This window comes from Trachurus trachurus (assembly GCF_905171665.1).
Source record: "Trachurus trachurus genome assembly, chromosome: 15".
NCBI lineage: Eukaryota > Metazoa > Chordata > Actinopteri > Carangiformes > Carangidae > Trachurus > Trachurus trachurus.
This window is the reverse complement of record NC_139906.1, coordinates 26,802,529-26,821,347: the sequence shown is the minus strand read 5'-3', so window position 1 is coordinate 26,821,347 and position 18,819 is coordinate 26,802,529. Positions and strand designations below refer to the sequence as shown.

General features: G+C 42.6%; 1 protein-coding gene across 1 annotated transcript in view; it reads right to left on the bottom strand.

The window, feature by feature from the left end:
- Nucleotides 1-14,483: 14,483 nt before the first annotated feature.
- Nucleotides 14,484-18,819, bottom strand: part of col13a1 (collagen, type XIII, alpha 1) — a 56,739-nt gene continuing 52,403 nt past the window's right edge. The window contains exons 39-40 of the mRNA XM_083987609.1: nt 15,413-15,451; nt 14,484-15,278 (exon numbers count right to left, since the gene is read on the bottom strand). Coding sequence (XP_083843735.1) covers nt 15,276-15,278; nt 15,413-15,451 — 42 coding nt within the window. The 3' untranslated portion in view covers nt 14,484-15,275. The remainder of the gene's footprint in view (nt 15,279-15,412; nt 15,452-18,819) is intronic.

The window sequence follows — 18,819 nt, the reverse complement described above, 5'->3', positions numbered from 1 at the left end:
CCTTTAAGGAGAGATGTATAATTGTTGTGTAGAAGGTTTCAGGGCTCTCAACAAAGTCCAGTATGAACCAGGACCGTCTCCTAAAGTTGATCTACTGTAGCTGCGGTATCGGGGCTCCACCAGTACAGAGCTGGACAGAGGTGTCCCAGGTAACCGTCTCCAGCTTCTCTCCAGGACAAACATCAGGGACAGGCTGATGTTCTGCAGAAGGTCCAGCGACTGGACTGCTGAGGACTGGGCTACAGTCTTTTTCTCTGATCAGTCTCCTCAGAGCGTTCACTTTTTCAGGAGATAAGGTGAGCGCTCCCATCAGTCTTGTGTCATGGCAACAGTAAAGCATCCTGATACCATTCGTGTGTGTGGAGTAGGCTCACTCACAGCCATGAATAAAGAACAGTACCAAAACTTCTCCCAACCGTCAAAGACACTTGAACAACTTGTCAATAAAAGCCTTTGACACTTATAGGAGCTGAATGTGTTTGGTTGTGTTCTGAGGTGTCTGGTGTAATTCACTCAGTGTGTGTGTGTGGTCGCTGTGCTGTCACCTGGGGAGCTCAGGTGCATATAGGTGGCATTGTTCACTCTCTTCGTCAGGTTTTGACCCGGAAGGGCAAATGGTTTTTGACCGCTGTGGCGCGGAGGCGCTTCATGCCGCTGATTTGTTTGTTTTGCCTATTTCTTTGTTTATGGACAATGCACAGCAATAAACCTGTGTTTGCAACTCAAGGAACAGCGTGGACATTCATTCAATGCGGTATGAGGACGGAGGCCGAGGCGAGGCGTGTCAACCAGGTTATCCCGGAGTTAGAAACCTCAGTAGCTCTAGTATCAGACTGAGCTCCTTTAATATTAGTCAAAAACCTGCACCAGTTGGAACTTTGTGGGACAGTCCGGCACGTTTGGTACGAACCGGAGGTGAGCGCAAGACGAGTGGAGCTTCTGGAAGCGGTTTGGACATTGAGGGGGTTTGGAGAGCGTCTACCGTGGACGCGGAGACGCTGGAGCCGCGGTGCTGAGGCGGAGCTGGCTGTTGTGGAGCATCGGACCACCGGAGCACCGGACCACCGGAGCACGGGATCACCGGACCACCGGAGCACCGGAGCACGGGATCACCGGACCACCGGAGCACGGGATCACCGCACGGCGCCCAACGCACGGAGCAGAGGTATGTGTAGCGCTACACCGGTAAATGGCCATTCAAATTGTGTGCACACATAGCCGGGCATAAACCCAATGCATTGGTCGCCGAAGCGGGGGGAACGAACAATAAACTTTGCGTCGGTTCTTTTGTTTTGCTGCGGACTGTTAATCAACTGACTATTCATGATGGAGAAGCGCGATGCTACGTCGGACATAATTAATGTTGCCGGGCCAAATGTGCAAACAGTTAATAAATCCAGTAGTGTGGCTGGCGGTGTTGAAATACAAACTCAAAAACGAGTGGTTAAACTCACTGCAAAGGCGCTTGCCAATGAATTAGACAGGTTACAATCTATCAGAAAAGCTAAATTAAATAAAGCAGCCACCATAAGAAATTCAATACAAGGTTTGATGAGAAAGCATGATAAAACAAAGGTACAAGATGCTCTTGATGAATTGTTTGAAGTCTGTTATGAAGTAAAAAATATGCATAACAATTTGTTGGGTTTGTTGCCACATGAGGAAAAGAAAAAACATGAAATATGGTTTAAGGCAAAAATGTTGCCTATTAATGAGTGTATTGCAAACACAAAAATGTGGGTATCATGTGATGAAGGTAATGCAAACCAAAATGGTAATGTTGTGGATGACATCAATCCAAATGACAGTGTTTCAAATATTAGTAAACGCTCAAGCCATAGGAGCCGTAACAGTGCAAGGTCAAGTACTGCATCCTCTGCAGCAATAAAGGCAGAGGCAGAAAGGGCAGCACTTGTTGCTCTAGCTGCAGCTTTAAAGGAAAAGCACGCCTTGGAGGAACAGGAACAGCAGCTGAAGAGGAAAAGAGAGCAGCTTGATCTGGAAGCTGAAATAGCTGCGTCTGCTGCTAAGCTGGCTGTTTTACAGGCTTCAGAGCGGAGAAGTTGTTCTCAAGCACACAGCAATGGGATGAATTCCTATTTGGAGAAGGAGAAAAACAAACGACTGGAAAGGTCTGCCAACGCATTAAACCCTATGGCAAAAGAGTACCATCCTGTTGCATGGAAATCAACACAACAAAATGAGTCAAAATGGTCACTACCACCCAACAAAACCCTATTAAAGGATGTGCGACCCAAGGAAACTGAACAATGGGTTCAAGCTGCTTCAATACACCAGCACAGCCAAAATGAACAGCAACATGTAAATATATCTGGAACTTCACTGCATTTTCAACACCAGTCATCAACTACTCCACCTACATACCATCACCACAGCAACCAGAGGCCACCTGACATACTTACCATCATGCAAAGGCAAAATGAAATAACAGCAGCTCTGGTACAGCAACAGCATATGATGTCACTGCCACCACGAGATATTCCCACATTTGAAGGGGACCCTCTCCATTACAGGGCATTCATCAAAGCCTTTGAGCAAGGAGTCGAGGAAAAGGCAGGAAAAGCGGATTGTTTGTACTATCTGGAACAGTTCACAAGAGGACAGCCACGTGAATTGGTGCGCAGCTGTCAACATATGGCTCCAGAGCGTGGCTACGCAGTGGCAAAGGAACTTCTCCAGAAACATTTTGGAAATCAGTACAAAATCGCAAGTGCTTATATGGAAAAGGCTTTGGGCTGGCAAACAATCAAATCTGAGGACGTGAAATCATTGCAAGCCTATGCCTTATTTCTACGTGGATGCTGCAATGTAATGGAAGAGCTTCAGTACATGCAGGAACTGGATATGCCAGTAAATATAAGAGCCATTGTGTCCAAACTGCCATTCAAAATGAGGGAGCAATGGAGGACTAAAGCTCATGACATAATGGAGACAACCAACCAACCAGCTTGCTTCATTAATATGGTCATGTTTATTGAGCGTCGTGTCAGGATTCTGTCTGACCCTTTGTTTGGGGAGATACAGGAGTCATCTGGTGTTGCTGGGATAAAGACTTTCACTGGGTTTAAAGCACAACCTAGAAACAAAATGAAAGGAAATGTTGTGGCCACCACGGTAACATCTATGGAAGTGCCTGAAAAAATTAAAGAGCCTACCTCTGGTCCAGCAAAAGTTGAATGCCTTTGTTGTGCTCGTGGCCACTCTTTGGAGGACTGCAAACAGTTCAAGGGAAATAAGCACAAGGAAAAGATTGAGATTCTGAGGAGAAAGGGGGTTTGTTTTGCATGTTTATGTGTGGGACACATGAGCCGTGAGTGTGAAAACCGCTTGACATGTAAAATATGTAGTCAAACCCATCCCACTGTGCTTCATATTAAAAGGCAACGAGCCCCGGAACAGTTTGAAACATCTCACCAGGCAACTTCACTTAAAACATGTGGACATACAGGGGCCGGTAAGGACCGGTGCGTGTTATCCATCCTGCCTGTGAAGGTCAAAAGTGCAAAGGGAAACCACATAATAAAAACGTATGCCTTTTTGGACCCAGGAAGTTCGGCTACATTCTGCTCAGAACATCTAATGCGGAAGCTGAACGTCACAGGGAGAAAAACCAACTTCCTGTTGAGCACGATGGGGCAGAAAACAGTGGTTCCAGCATATTCTTTATCTGGTTTGGAGATATCTAATCTGGACAGCAATAACTTTCATATTCTCCCAGAGGTTCTCACACAAGAAAAAATGCCGGTTAATGTTAATAACATGGTAACATCTGAAGAACTGGCAAAGTGGCCATATTTGTCCAAGGTGAACATCCCAAACATAAAAGCAAATGTCGACCTGTTAATTGGAACCAACGCTCCCAAGATATTGGAACCTTGGGAGGTCATTAACAGTAGCGGGAATGGCCCATATGCTATAAAGACAGTGCTTGGGTGGGTTGTTAACGGACCACTGAATGGAAACAGTGGGGCTTCAGAGGTGGAGCGGCCCTTGGCGATGGTGAACAGGATCTCTGTGTGTAAGCTCGAAGAAATGCTGGTCAAGCAGTACAGTCATGAGTTTAATGAGAAGACCACAAAGGAGAAGGAAATGTCCAGAGAAGACCATAGGTTTCTGGAAATCATGGAGCACTCAGCAGTACTTAAGGAGGGAAGGTATTGTCTGAAGCTTCCATATAAGAACAAAGAGGTCTGTCTACCTAATAACTTTGCAGTGGCTAAGCAAAGGATACAGGGTTTGAGGAGAAGATTCCTTAACAACAAACACTTGCATCAGGAATATGCTGGGTACATGAACACGCTCATCAGTAAAAACTATGCCGAGCAAGTGCCGCAGCAACAGCTGCATGGTGAAAGGGGTAAGGTGTGGTACATCCCTCACCATGGTGTTCACCATCCGAAGAAAGGATCTCTCCGTGTAGTGTTTGATTGTGGAGCCACATTTCAAGGAGCATCTTTGAACAGTGAATTGTTACCAGGTCCCAATCTCACCAGCTCATTGCTTGGAGTTCTTCTTCGTTTCAGGAATGAAGTGGTGGCATTCATGGGCGACATTCAAGCCATGTTTCACCAAGTGAAAGTTGCTGAGGAGGACAGAGATTTTCTTCGCTTTCTTTGGTGGCCAGATGGTGACATCACTCAGGACCTCAGGGAGTATCGGATGACTGTACACCTGTTTGGCGCCGTGTCATCTCCTAGCTGTGCGAGCTATGCGCTGAGGAAAACTGCGGATGACAACCGGCCTGAGTTTGTGGATGAGGTGGTGCAGTCTGTGAAGCAGAATTTCTACGTTGACGACTGTTTAAAGAGCTCAGCCACCGAAGAAGAAGCGATCCAAATGATAAATGATTTAACTGCTCTGTGTCAGAAGGGGAGCTTCATCTTGGAGAAATGGATAAGCAACAGTCGTGTGGTGTTGCAAGCCATCGCCGAGGAGCAAAGGACCAAGGACCTGAAGGAGTTAGATTTGGACCGAGACAACCTGCCAGTGGAAAGGGCTTTGGGTCTACTGTGGTGTGTGGAGACTGACTCTTTCAGGTTTAAGATGGAGATGAAAAAACAGGCTCTCACCAGACGTGGTATGCTGTCAGTCACCAGCTCGGTGTATGATCCGTTGGGTTTTCTGGCCCCAGTCACCTTGCCTGCCAAAATGATGCAACAGGAGCTCTGCAGGAGAGGCTGTGGATGGGATGATGATCTGCCCAAGGACATCTTACCTCGTTGGAAAAGGTGGTTGGAGGACCTGGGCCAGCTGTCTGCTTTCAAAGTAGGAAGGTGCATCAAGCCGGTGGAGTTTGGAGGGATCAAGCATGCCCAGTTACATCACTTTGCCGATGCCAGTGAAGGTGGATACGGGACTGTAACATACATCCGTATGTTAAATCAGGAAAACAACATCCAGGTCACCTTCCTGCTCGGCAAAGCCAGGGTGACACCCCTGAAGGCTGTGACTATTCCCCGACTGGAGTTGACAGCAGCGGTCCTCGCAGTCAGAGTGGATTCATTGTTAAAGGCAGAGCTGGACGTCCAGGTGGAGGATTCAGTCTTTTGGACTGACAGTACGTCAGTTTTGAAGTACCTTAACAATGAAGACAGGCGCTTTCACACATTCGTGGCCAACAGAATCTCGACCATCAGAGAAACATCTGAACCCTCACAATGGAGACATGTAGGTACCAAAGATAATCCAGCTGACGATGCTTCAAGGGGAATGAAGGTCGCTGAGTTTCTGAACAAAAACAGGTGGCTGGAAGGTCCTGCATTTCTTTGGAAACCTGAGGAGGACTGGCCTAGAACTGTGTTGGACGTCTCAGTGGACTCTGATGACCAGGAGGTCAGAAAGGAGGTAATAGTGAATAACATCAGTATGTGTGACATCTGCAGTCCTACGGACCAGCTCATTTCCTTCTTTTCTGACTGGAAGAGGCTTAAGACAGCTGTTGCCTGGATCCTAAGGTTGAAGGTCATGTTGTTGGTACAGAGTCACAGGAAGAAACAGTTGGAGGCTTCTGTGGCTAATTGTCAGGAGAAAGGAGGTCGTGGCAGCTCAAGGAGGACTGAAAGAAAAAGAGTCACATCAACATACATGAGTGGCACTCTGACGATGGATGATTTGCTGGGAGCAGAGGGTGCCATAATTCGCTATTGTCAGCGACAGAGGTTTGGTGAAGAAATGTCTGCTTTGTCATCTGGGAAAGCGTCAGTGAGTCGACAGAGTCCCATATACCGGCTGGACCCAGTTTTGGAGAATGGATTTCTGAGAGTTGGAGGAAGACTGAGCAGAGGAGCAATGCCCGAGGAAGCCAAGCACCCACTCATTCTCTCCAAGGAGCAGCACGTTTCCACACTCATCCTCAGACATGTACACCAGAATCTCGGCCATGGTGGGCGGACTCACACACTGTCCAAGGTGAGGAGGAGATTTTGGATTACAAACGCCAATGCAGCCGTCAGGAAAGTAATTGGTGATTGCAGCTTTTGTAGGCGATATAATGGAAGAGCACTGGAACAAAAAATGGCTGACCTGCCAAAGATGAGAATCCTTCCTGATCTTCCGCCATTTACCAACACAGGGGTGGATTATTTTGGTCCAGTTGAGGTGAGGAGAGGAAGATCAACCTGTAAGCGATATGGTGTTATATTTACCTGTATGGCGAGCAGGGCTGTCCATCTGGAGGTGGCTGTTTCACTGGACACCGATGCATGCATCAATGCTCTGCGGCGTTTTATCAGCAGAAGAGGGCAGGTGACGAGTCTAACATCAGACAATGGCACTAACTTCATTGGAGCAGACAGAGAGCTGAAGGAGGCGCTTGCTGCTGTGAATCAGGACAGGATTCAAGGAGCGCTGGCACAGGTTGGCATTCAGTGGAACTTTAATCCGCCAGCAGGCTCACACCATGGTGGTGTGTGGGAGCGGATGATCCGCCTCGTGAGAAGAGTGCTCAGTTCTGTTTTGCATCAGCAGAAGTTGGATGATGATGGACTCCATACAGTGTTCTGTGAAGCGGAGGCCATTTTAAACGACCGTCCTATCACCAAGCTCTCAGAGGATGCTAACGACCTGGAACCTCTCACGCCTAACCATCTTCTTCTCTTAAAGGGAAAACCAGCTTTGCCACCTGGAGCATTTGAACCTCATGATCTGTATGTGAGAAGGCGCTGGAGGCAAGTACAGTATCTCTCAGACCTTTTCTGGAAGAGATGGATACGGGAGTATTTGCCGTTGCTCCAAGAGAGGCAGAAGTGGAACGAAAAGAAGAGGAGTTTGAAAGCTGGAGATATTGTGGTGATCATGGATTCTTCAGCTCCACGTGGTTCATGGCCGCTTGGCAGGGTTCTGGAGGTTTTCCCTGATAAGCAAGGGCTTGTGCGTTCTGTGAGGTTGCAGACGAGGGCCAGCATTATTGAAAGGCCAGTGACAAAACTTTGTTTGGTACATGGAATATAGATTTATCGGTACTGTACTTTAATGTAACTGTATCAACACATTATTTGCTCCTGTCTTGTTGTATTTAAATTGTTATGTCGGTCTGCCATTAACAATTAGGGGCCGGTGTATAGGAGCTGAATGTGTTTGGTTGTGTTCTGAGGTGTCTGGTGTAATTCACTCAGTGTGTGTGTGTGGTCGCTGTGCTGTCACCTGGGGAGCTCAGGTGCATATAGGTGGCATTGTTCACTCTCTTCGTCAGGTTTTGACCCGGAAGGGCAAATGGTTTTTGACCGCTGTGGCGCGGAGGCGCTTCATGCCGCTGATTTGTTTGTTTTGCCTATTTCTTTGTTTATGGACAATGCACAGCAATAAACCTGTGTTTGCAACTCAAGGAACAGCGTGGACATTCATTCAATGCGGTATGAGGACGGAGGCCGAGGCGAGGCGTGTCAACCAGGTTATCCCGGAGTTAGAAACCTCAGTAGCTCTAGTATCAGACTGAGCTCCTTTAATAACACTTATGAAATAATTGTAATTATACTCCAGTTACCATAGTAACATCTGACAGATCTAAAACACTGAAGCAGCAAAACCAATACTTGTGTCATTCTCAAAAACTGTGACCATGGCTGTACATCTTTGACCAAATCTTTAAAAAAAAAAGAAAATATTTTCTGTTATCAGATTCTGATAAATACACTATAGTTTATAAGATAAAGGTATTTCTGACACTCCAGCCTGGGGCCTCATTTATCATCGTGGATACACCTTTTTTTACGCCATTTTCCCCCCGTTTTGTGCGTACGCACTTTTCTCCGCCAAATTTGGGATCTATCAAGCCAAAACCTGACGGGGAAAAGTGCGGACATTTACACCCATTTTGACCCTGGCGTACGCCTTTTTTGAGGAACAGGAGGAATTGGCGACACCGTTGCTGAGTCAGAGAACTGCAGTGTGAGAGGGAGAGAGGAGCGGAGTACATTTAGAAGAGCACAGAGGATTTTTTAAAGTAATTGTGGTAGTGGTGGACCGGTGCTGGAAATCCAACCCGCTCTATAATAACACTAGGCTTTATGTTAATTGATAAACAGAGCGCATTGTGGATTTTGCTTTTTTGATTAGGCTGTGTGACGTCCGACAAGGATCAAACCCTCCAAGTTTAAAAACACACCGGCAGCAGCGCACACTGATCTGCAGCTACTGAGACTGTTATTATTCTGTCACCTGAGTTAACGAGGTGCACGTGTGTTTGGAGCTGAGAGGAGAGGATAAAGAGTGAGACAACGCGGCTCTGAGGAGGAACTGTGAAGGACTCTGCTGTAGCCTAATGGAAAATGACCTAAACCGAGTCCAGTAGAGCTGTAACTGTGTAGTGGAAAGGCCTGCAAAGTAATGGTAACTATCGTCCTGCTTCCTACATTGTTTTAACATCTAGTTAAAAAAAAAAAAAAAAAAAAAAAAGATTTTCTGGGATAAAGGGGCAGATTACATAAGATTCTTCTTCTTTCTGCTCCCTTTTGTTGAGATTTGGGAGGTTTTTGTTTTTATTGTAGCTTATTAAAATGCAAGATCATTTTTCTGACTGATTTATTGCCTGTGTATCTGCTTTCGGAGAAGCGGAGAAGTTCCGCTTCTTTCCCCCGTCCTCCGCCGGTTGTCTCCGTTGTCACTTTGTTGTCACAAAAGTTGCTGCGCCACAGAGAGCACATGGCTAATTAAATATGCACGTGCTGACCATATATAGTTTATATAGGCGTTCCGGGGGGCGGAGTAAGAGGTGTGTTCACGTGTGCACCATTCTTGAGTCCTGTGTGATTTATTGCGGAGAGTTGTGCTTACGCGCAGTTTGATTGATCTGAAAAAGGTGTAAATATTTAGGGTGTACGCCATTTTCGTCTTTTCGCCGTACGCAAATATTTAGTAGCAGTTTTACACCCTCTTTGATAAATGAGGCCCCTGGACTGTGAGTTACACTGGTCACGGTGGGTCCAGTCAGACTTTTCAATGTGACACTAACAAACACATGTGACACATAAATGGATGAACATCACTGAACTACAGTTTCATGCTTCTTTCATTGTCCATGCTCAGTATGTCAGTAGGCCTCAACACTGAGGCCTGCTCAGATACATGGTGCATTAGTTAGTAGCAGGTTCTAGTAGTGACACTTGTTGTAGCTTTACCTACAAGAAGCCTTGCAGTGCCACGAGATTGGTATGCCCTATGCCATGTGCATAATTTCTTTACACTTTTTATTGTTATTTAAAATTTTGTGTTGATTGGATTATGGTTTTAATTGTATACTGTTAAGCACGCTGTGTAATACCCGTACTATGAAGGGTGCCATATAAATAAAAATGTACTTACTTACTACAGCTGAGATAATACAGTTCACAGTTCACGTCAAAGCTGCATTTCCTGCTAAAACAACCTCTGACAGACACAATAAGTATTATAAAATAATAATAAGACTATTACTGTAGCTAACATCCAGGGGCCTCATTTATCATTGTGGATACACGTTTTTTTACACGCTCTTTCCCCCGTTTTGTGCGTACGCACTTTTCTCCGCCTAATTTGGGATCTATCAAACCAAAACCTGTCGGGAGAAAGTGCCGAAATTTACGACCAGTCTGACCATGGCGTACCGGCATTTACACGCTTTTTGAAGAACAGGAGGAATTGGCGACGCCGCTGCAGAGTCAGAGAACTGCAGTGTGCGAGGGAGAGAGGAGCGCGGACACTGTTTGAAGTAGCAAGTGATGGTGATGATGACCCCCCCCCCCCCCCCCCACCGCCGCACACGTGTTGACGTCGGCACTTTACATGAAAAGCACAGCGACTCAGATTTTTCCCCTGTGCATTTACACTAGTTTGCTCCTAAATACTGGCTTTATAAAACGAATTTCGTTTTCTTTTGATATCATATTGATATTTTTCCCTTGCATGTAGGCTACACCTCTTCCACAACCAGTCTGTCCAGTCTGGAAAATAATTTCTGCGACGTGCGTGTGTGACTGTGGACACACACAAGCAAGCAGCAAGCCCAATAATGTCGGCGCAAATCAAAGCAACATGATCGATATTTTTTGTGTGAATAATATTTATTGTAGCCTATTTAACAAAAATTGGTGCTGCCCAACATCATTTTAGGAAAAGTCACAGACTGGTGGACTTCAATGTTTTATTTTTATTTATTTTTTTATAGCTATGCACAAATGAAAATCAAAGTCGTGCAGTGAACGGCAGTTGGGGGTTAGTGGAAAGGGGTGCAAAGTAGTACTAACTGGCAGTGGAAACCCTGCTTTAAATTATTATGACATAATCTAAAATAAGGGGCAGAATGAATGTGATTCTTCTTCTTTCTGTTCTGTTTCATTTAGATTTGGGAGTTTTTTGTTTGTATTGTAGCCTTTCAATGCAAGATGATGTTTCTGACTGATATTGCCGTGTTACCGTGTATCTCGCTTTCAGAGAAACTCCGCTTCTTTCTCCGCTCTCCGTCCGTCTATTGTCTTCACCGTCTTCCACTGACGTCATTCCACACGTTTCCAGAGTGCACATGGCTACTTAATATGCACGTAACTGATTTGCATTGACCATATATGGTTGTGTGGGGCCATTTAGGGGGCTGGGTATGAGGCGTGTTCTCATCCACGCTTTTTCAAGGGAAATACCGTGCAGCCGTGTGTACGCGGAGTTTGATAGATCTGAAAAGAGTGTATATTTTTTGGTCGTACGCACATTTTGCCTTTCCGTCGTACTGAAAATTTAAGAGGACTTTTACACGCTCTTTGATAAATGAGGCCCCTGGTTTTTACCTGTCCTGTCTGTCACAGTGTGTGTGAGTGTCTCTCATGTGGACCACGGTCAATACTAGTCTGGCTTTTCAATGGTCAGAATCCAACCTGACATCATACAACTGGTTTCATCAGTGACGGCTGCAATAGATTCTGTCAGCTAACTTTCTGTTTCCAATTATACTAAGATATAAAATAAATATACCGTTTATAATAATATCGAATATTATGAATTGTTTGTCAAATACTTTCATTAGGTACATTTTTGTTTTTGTTTTGCACAATTACGTATGTGTCTTTATTATGATCCTGTCAAGTGCGCAGTACAATGGACAAAACAATAATTAAACAGACCAAATGTAGGGTGAATATGGGTAAAGTGGGACAATGGGTAAAGTGGGACAATTAAGCTTAATCATGTTTATCTTTACATGTGTATACTTCTATTACTAAAAATCATCATTGAGCTCATCATAGGTATGTATGAGATTAAAAAAGAGTGGTTCTGTGTCCATGACATCACTTCCAGGGGCGTGGCTCACCATATTCAACTACCTCCACAGTGAAACAGGGTGGTAGCTAAAATGACATAGCGTTCTTAGCTGAAAGATGTTAGTGTTGTAGAAATAAGAAAACTGGTGGATAGTTTGTAATTGTGATATATTTTGTTAAGGGGTGTAATGCTGATTCATAATTTTAAAAAATCACATCCATGTGAGTCTTACATTTTTTTTAAAGTGGCATTTTAGTACTGTCCCACTCTACCAATGTGCTATTGGTAAAGTGGGACAGTACTAAAATGCCAACTGTGAAAAATGTAAATGGCAAACTGGGACAATCATTTAAGTCATTCTAAAGGTAGAAATAAGTTCCATTTTTATTCATCCCCCATAAATTTAGCTATGGCTAGCTGGATATATAAACAAATTTACTTAAATTGCATAAATCAAGGTAGCTACAATGAAAATGATGCTTGTGATGCTTAGCTAGCCTATCCTAGCTAGCTAGTAGGCTAATGGTAATTGGCCTAATCCTATTTCAGAATCCAATGGCAGAAAAGAGCAGAACAGGGACAAGGAAAATAAAGATTTTAAAATAAAATTGTGTTTTTAATAAAAACGTTAATATTTCTATTCATTAGAAAGTAATTGTTGTTGTTTTTATTATTGTGTTTAAATAAAAATGGAGGTGTCCCAGTTTGCCAATATATGGTGTCCCACTTTACCAATAGTGCCTCAAAATGTTGGTTTTGGGTCAATTTTTTTTTGGTGAAGGGTCATTCATCCAGTGTTTAATGTTTCTTTGTTTTTTCTTCTACATAGTAGAGGAGAGATCTTAAGCTATTTAGAATGGTATCATATGATGGGCTAAGACATTTGGTTCATAATCAAAAAGGATGTTGAAGGTACATTTTCAGAAAGTGTCCCAGTTTACCCATATTCACCCCTGTATTAATTTGTGTAATTAATCTTGTGGACAAATTTAAAACATTTCTGAAAACAAAACCTCTGACATTTATATGACACATGATGTATCATATAAATATAATAATATGATATTCAGTGTGCAGGGCAGTCAATATTCTTAGCATTTCAGAACAGATTAGATTAGGATTGATGTATTTATATGTATTTATTACTGTTGTTCTAGCACTGACTGCACTTTATATTTTATATTTTTATATTCTATATCTATCTGTGCCTTTTTAATGTATGATCGGTGCTGTGCTGCTTGCTGGAACCTCAATTTCCCTGAGGGTAACCTCCCAAGGGATTAATAAAGTACTATCTATCTATCTATCTATCTATCTATCTATCTATCTATCTATCTATCTATCTATCTATCTATCTATCTATCTATCTATCTATCTATCTATCTATCTATCTATCTAACATCTGCTGTTTGAAGTATTTATGAAAACGAGGCAAAGTAAGAAATATCAGCGAGCTGGTGACTAAAGCATGCCACAGTGTGAGGTACTGTGCGTCAAAAGCACATCAGTATTTATGACTTTATTCTTTATTTCTGTCAGGGATCCAATAACAATCTCTCATGGCTGTCAACATCAAATCCAGGCCGAGCACAACACAAACAAAGCTTTGTCAAAGAGCAGCATCATGTAATGGATCAAGCTCCACTCTGGTCAGTCCATCCATGTCTTCAACATCCAGTCACTTGGTAAAGTTAATGAGGTTAACTTGATTAGTACAATTACATCATAAAAATAGCTTGTGGATAAAATGCGTTGTAGTTCTCCATTTAAAAACAATCTCCATTGTCAGAGCAGGTAACGGCTTTCTTCATAAATGTATAAGGCAACGTGACGATTGCAGCAGCATGCCTGAAAGGTGAGCAGCAATATTTCCATTCAATACGGGCTGTGTACTAGAAGGCAGCCTACGGATACTACTACAGTCAATGGACACAACCTGACAGTTGTTAAGCAGAAAGTGGTTTCCCATAAAATCTGGCAAAACTATATACAGAGAGTAGAAACAAGTAGGAATACGTAAGAAGCTTAGAGTCGAGCTGTCCTGCTGCACAATGAAACAGGTCATTTTCAGACATCTTGGTTGACACCCTCCTCCATGACTGATTATCATAAACAATGGGACCTAATAAATTTTAAGATTCTCCTATAATGAAGGCACAATGACATGTTGAACACATTAGGTAACAACTCTAGTGATGTGTGGGCCGATACTCAAGAATCGATACTTCCGATACCAAACATCTCCGTTTTAGGATGGATAACGTATCCATACAGTAGGCCTACTATCACCAGTCTGCACTAACTTGGGGTTAACAACTATTTCCATCAGAGGAGACAGTTATTTCGATGTTTACAGGACCTATTCCCTGCTGGTTGGAGGGGACTACATCTGCTTCCACCTCTGAGGCGAACTACGGTTGTGTAAATCAATGCGCCCCTTCCCCACACACTCAGCTGAACTCATAGACCTAATGAGAGCAGGAGGATTCAAGTTTGGATGTTATTATTAAAAAAAGTGTTCATGAAAGAATAATCTGTGATTTATTTGCTTGCAGACTATTCCTTTAAATGTGAATTCAAATGGCCAATGTAGTCCTTAAAACTGTGTTCTAAATGAGCACATTTTCATATAATTATATCATAGAATTGTGGGAAATGTCAAATCAAACCAAAGAAAGCAGTCTGTGTTCTAGTGTCATTGTGTAACTATAATTTGAAACTGTCTATTTCTTTGTTTCCCCCCTCTTCACACATGAAGCTTTTGTAAAACTGATTGGTATTGACAATGACATACCACCTTTGGTTTTATTTGGTATCGGATTGGAATGAAAATCAGTGTTATCACACATCACTAGTTGTTCCTGCCTTGTTCTATACTGTTTAAATGTTACTATTGTATGTATTATTTAAATGACAGTATCTGCAGCTACCATGTTATGCAGACATGATCGGATTTTAAAATATCCACACTTCATGGCAATCTGGACATTACATATCAAACATATCTTTCTCTGAACCAAAGACTGAGAGAGCAACACTGCAAAACCTTAGCTACCATATCTACACTACAGCTATTCTTCTGCTAATCTGGAGTTCAAGTCCACATGAGACTTGAGCTGTGTGTCCATGTTTGACTCGATCAAAAAGAGGAGAGTTCAACTAAGACTTCCTAAACGCTAACACATTATTTTCCAGCCCCACAGCTCAGTGCAGCATGGTCTATGACAACAGAACAAAATAACATAATGCAATAAGTTAATAAGCATTATCCACTTCACATTATGCACAAATATCATGCATATGTAGCAACATTATATATATTTTTTTACTTATCCAGTCATATTAAAATAATGCATAGATATAAAAATCGAATACGTAAACACTATCATTATTAAACAATCTGTACATACATTTTGCAATATCTTTTTTGGGATTTTTATTTTTTCCCCATGTATAACAGAACAGGGAACACGTTTTTAAAAAAAATAAATATTTTATGTACAATCACATCAGCCATTCCAAAGTTATTGTCACTGCAAAAAAGAAAAAGCAAAAGCACAAATGTCAAACGTTAGTTCAAACAGCATGGTGAAGTTTTGCTTAGAAGTATGTGAGCGACTCCAGTGATGTACAGCAAAACAACACGGTGTCACACTCTCACACTTACTTTATTCCAGCATCCTGGTACAGGTAAGCCGTCGTCCCCCTGGAAGAGGAGAGAAACCAGACGTTACATACCGCATCCTGAACGCTGCACACATGAACAAGATTATCATGCAAGTGCAAAGCAAAAATGCAAACACTTCATCAAGCAGTTCTCAATTATTTTATAATTGAATATAAAAAACATTATGCTTTTTTGAGTAGTACAGTGGTAATAACACTAAAGAAATACATTATATTTCAGCATATGCACATAAATGACAGATGTTTTGCTTCTTTTCATTGATTTGTTAACGTTTTATATATATTTTGATTAAAGCAGAAGTAAGCGATATTTTAGTGTGTAAGTCTTAAATAGTTATATCTTCCGACAGCAATCACTTACATAGAGTGTTTGGACCGAAACACGGGTCTGTCAGTCACTCTGCTCTGCTGTAAGCCGAGGAGAAAACTTTTCTCGTATCCTACAAGTTTTATCCAATGAGGAGAGAGAACGGCATGAAGGGCTGTGTCTGCAGCCAGAGCCAGTCTGGTGCAGCCAAGGGATGCGCCTGAATGTGGTGACGTAGGGACGAGGGCGGGGGCTGCTAACTCCATTGGCTGACAAGCCGTTATGGTGCGTTCAAGGCAACTCGTAACTCGTGTTTTTCCGACCTGTGAAGTCGTACCAGTTCGATCTGGTACGAGTTCACGGGTCGGAAGTTACGAGTGGCCGTTATAGTGACTTTCACAGGTAAAACAGGTCGGAAAAACACGAGTGGGTTGCCTGGAACGCTACAAAGTCGTAAGTCGTGACTTGAAGCTGTAATTTACAGTTTCAAAAGCCTGCCTGGAACGCAGCATTAGCCAAAACGACCGGATCGCTTACTTCTGCTTTAATTTGCATATCATTTTATAGTAACTAAATACAAATCTACCTCTATGGGTTATTAGCCTGACTCTCGCCAGACCCTTGTAGTTCCGCAAAGCTACGCTGAGCTCCACACAAGGGTCTGGGACTGCTCCATAGGCGATTCATTTCAGAAGGCGGGGCCTTGTAAAAAAAATCTTGTATGTGATTGGATAAACCACTTGTCTGTTATCTTGAATGACGTGCTACTTCAGCCACTCACTGCGAGCCGCCATTGTTGTTTGACTCAAACAGTCGCTTCAGCGCTACGTCACACCTCAGAAAGTCCCGCCCGGCGATCCTGATTGGTTCATTATTTTTTGCTCCGGGGAAGAAGTTTGCATTGGCCTCGAGTCCAGACCCTTGTGTGAAGCTGAGCGTAGCGCCTCTGGTGGAGCTTTGCGGAACTACAAGGGTCTGGCGAGAGCCAGGCTAATGGGTTATGGGCCTTATAATGGAAACCAGATTTATCAGATAGATTCCACTGTGTTCATGTTAACAGTGACTTCTCATACACATAAGAGTTACTCAGCGAGTTTCACAGGGGTAGAATCCATATTTCTTCACCCTATATTTTTATCTTGTCGAATGAAGCTAGTTAAGACTAATGCTCATGGAAAGTTTTTGTACTTTGCCCTAAAAACCTCAGAAATACAATATTGGATCATATATTAGTCACTTTGGGTGACAGTGGGTGGTGAGATGCTGTGTGGACCCATTTGTGTTGCTAAGTGATAGTTTTTTATGCATTACAGTAATCATACTGTCATTTACTAGTAAGTAATAGTTTTGGTTGTGAAATAAGTCGTCATCAACAACAATGCAGCATACTCATTCAGGTCAGTGTCAGATTCATGATGCTGTATTCTTGTCTTACATTACAATTAAGACAAAATGTCCTCAACACTGTGTTCTCTTTGCTTTACCTGAGCCATGGACATGCTTATTGTCTTCATCTTTTTTGCCACAACAGATTTACTCAATAAAACAGATTATCATACAGTGTATACAGAGTACCATCTGTCTATTTTAGGCAACATTAAAGGTATAGTTAGAGGAAACCTTGACCTCTGTTCCATTATACTGTGGAATTACCAATATAAACAAATGACACCAGATGATCTTCAGATCTTTTTCACTTTTCACTTCTGAGTTGGATACATCAGGTAAGATTGATTACTTGACAGTTTCTGTAAAGATCCGCTAACATCATTTTTCTATAGTTCTAAGAAACACACTTACCTGTGGTGATACAATAAAATAATGAAATACTCAAATTATTACATATTGATGATTCATCACGGAATTCATGATTGCCTACTGTATAATAATGTTTACCTGCAACTTATTTGCAGCATTACTGTTGCAAAATGTAATTGATTACATTTTCTACCTGCTTTTTTTTTCATTCACTCATCCTCCATTCACAAAAAGTTAAATTGACTATGTAAGTATTGATAATAATTGTTTTCTGCCAGAATATTCAGCTTTACTGGAGTACTGGTCAGAATTTTTATGTGTAAGTTTTGGCACTGGAAGTGATTGGTTATGGTTTGTGATCTGTTTTAATACAGAAAGCTTGAACAGAAACACAGACAGATGTGAATCTCTGGCTCTGCTGTTGTATTTATGCTCCTTGTACTCAGACCATCCAACCAGACCACACCCCCGCTGCTCTGAATGTAGTGCCTCACCCATTCACTGCTTCTATTATTATGTTAGCACAACATACATGGGAAAAATGATCAATAGTAAACATAATTTGTAGGAGACAGAGTTGCTACATCTCACAAACTCGGTTTTTGATATGAACTTGAAGATGCTCTGTGACAACAAGTAGATAAAGGGGATGTTCAGATCATCGCTGTCTGCTGAAACTGCCAACGACTTAACAAATGAACAAAAGTAACATTGAGCTGTGTGTTGTGATGCTGGATCTGATACAACCTGTAACTTCAACCTCCTGAACATTGTCCGCATTTAATCCTACAAACTCATTTCCAGAGCAAACGTCAGCAGGAACACAAGCAGAAGAGTGTTTGTGTTGTCTTTGTGAGGCTAAGGAAGTCTGACAGTGTAACCACCCACACTAACACCAGGACTTTGCTTCAGCCAAGTGAATCCATCTACTGTGGCATGGGCAACTCATTCCACGAAGGGCTGGTAATGCACAGGCGGCCATATTGGGTCAGTCAACCTGCTCTGACTCCATATATAGCTATTGCTTTGACTATTTGCATAATGTTTTAAGTACATGATTAAGATTAGGTTTTAAATATGCATCATAACTGCATTTCTGACGTTCATAACAAACCAAACTGATGAAGTTCTGGTTATTTTAGTCGAACATTGCACCATAGGCTTAATGCTCTGAGGGAGAGAGTTGACTGAGCCAAGATGGCGGCCGTGTGGTGATGCTGTGTCTTGGGCAGCAGCGTTGGGTGAACCATCTGGTCTTCTTATATGTGGCTGCAGGTTTTTGTTCCAACCAATCAAGAGCACACAATTTGACCAATCAACTG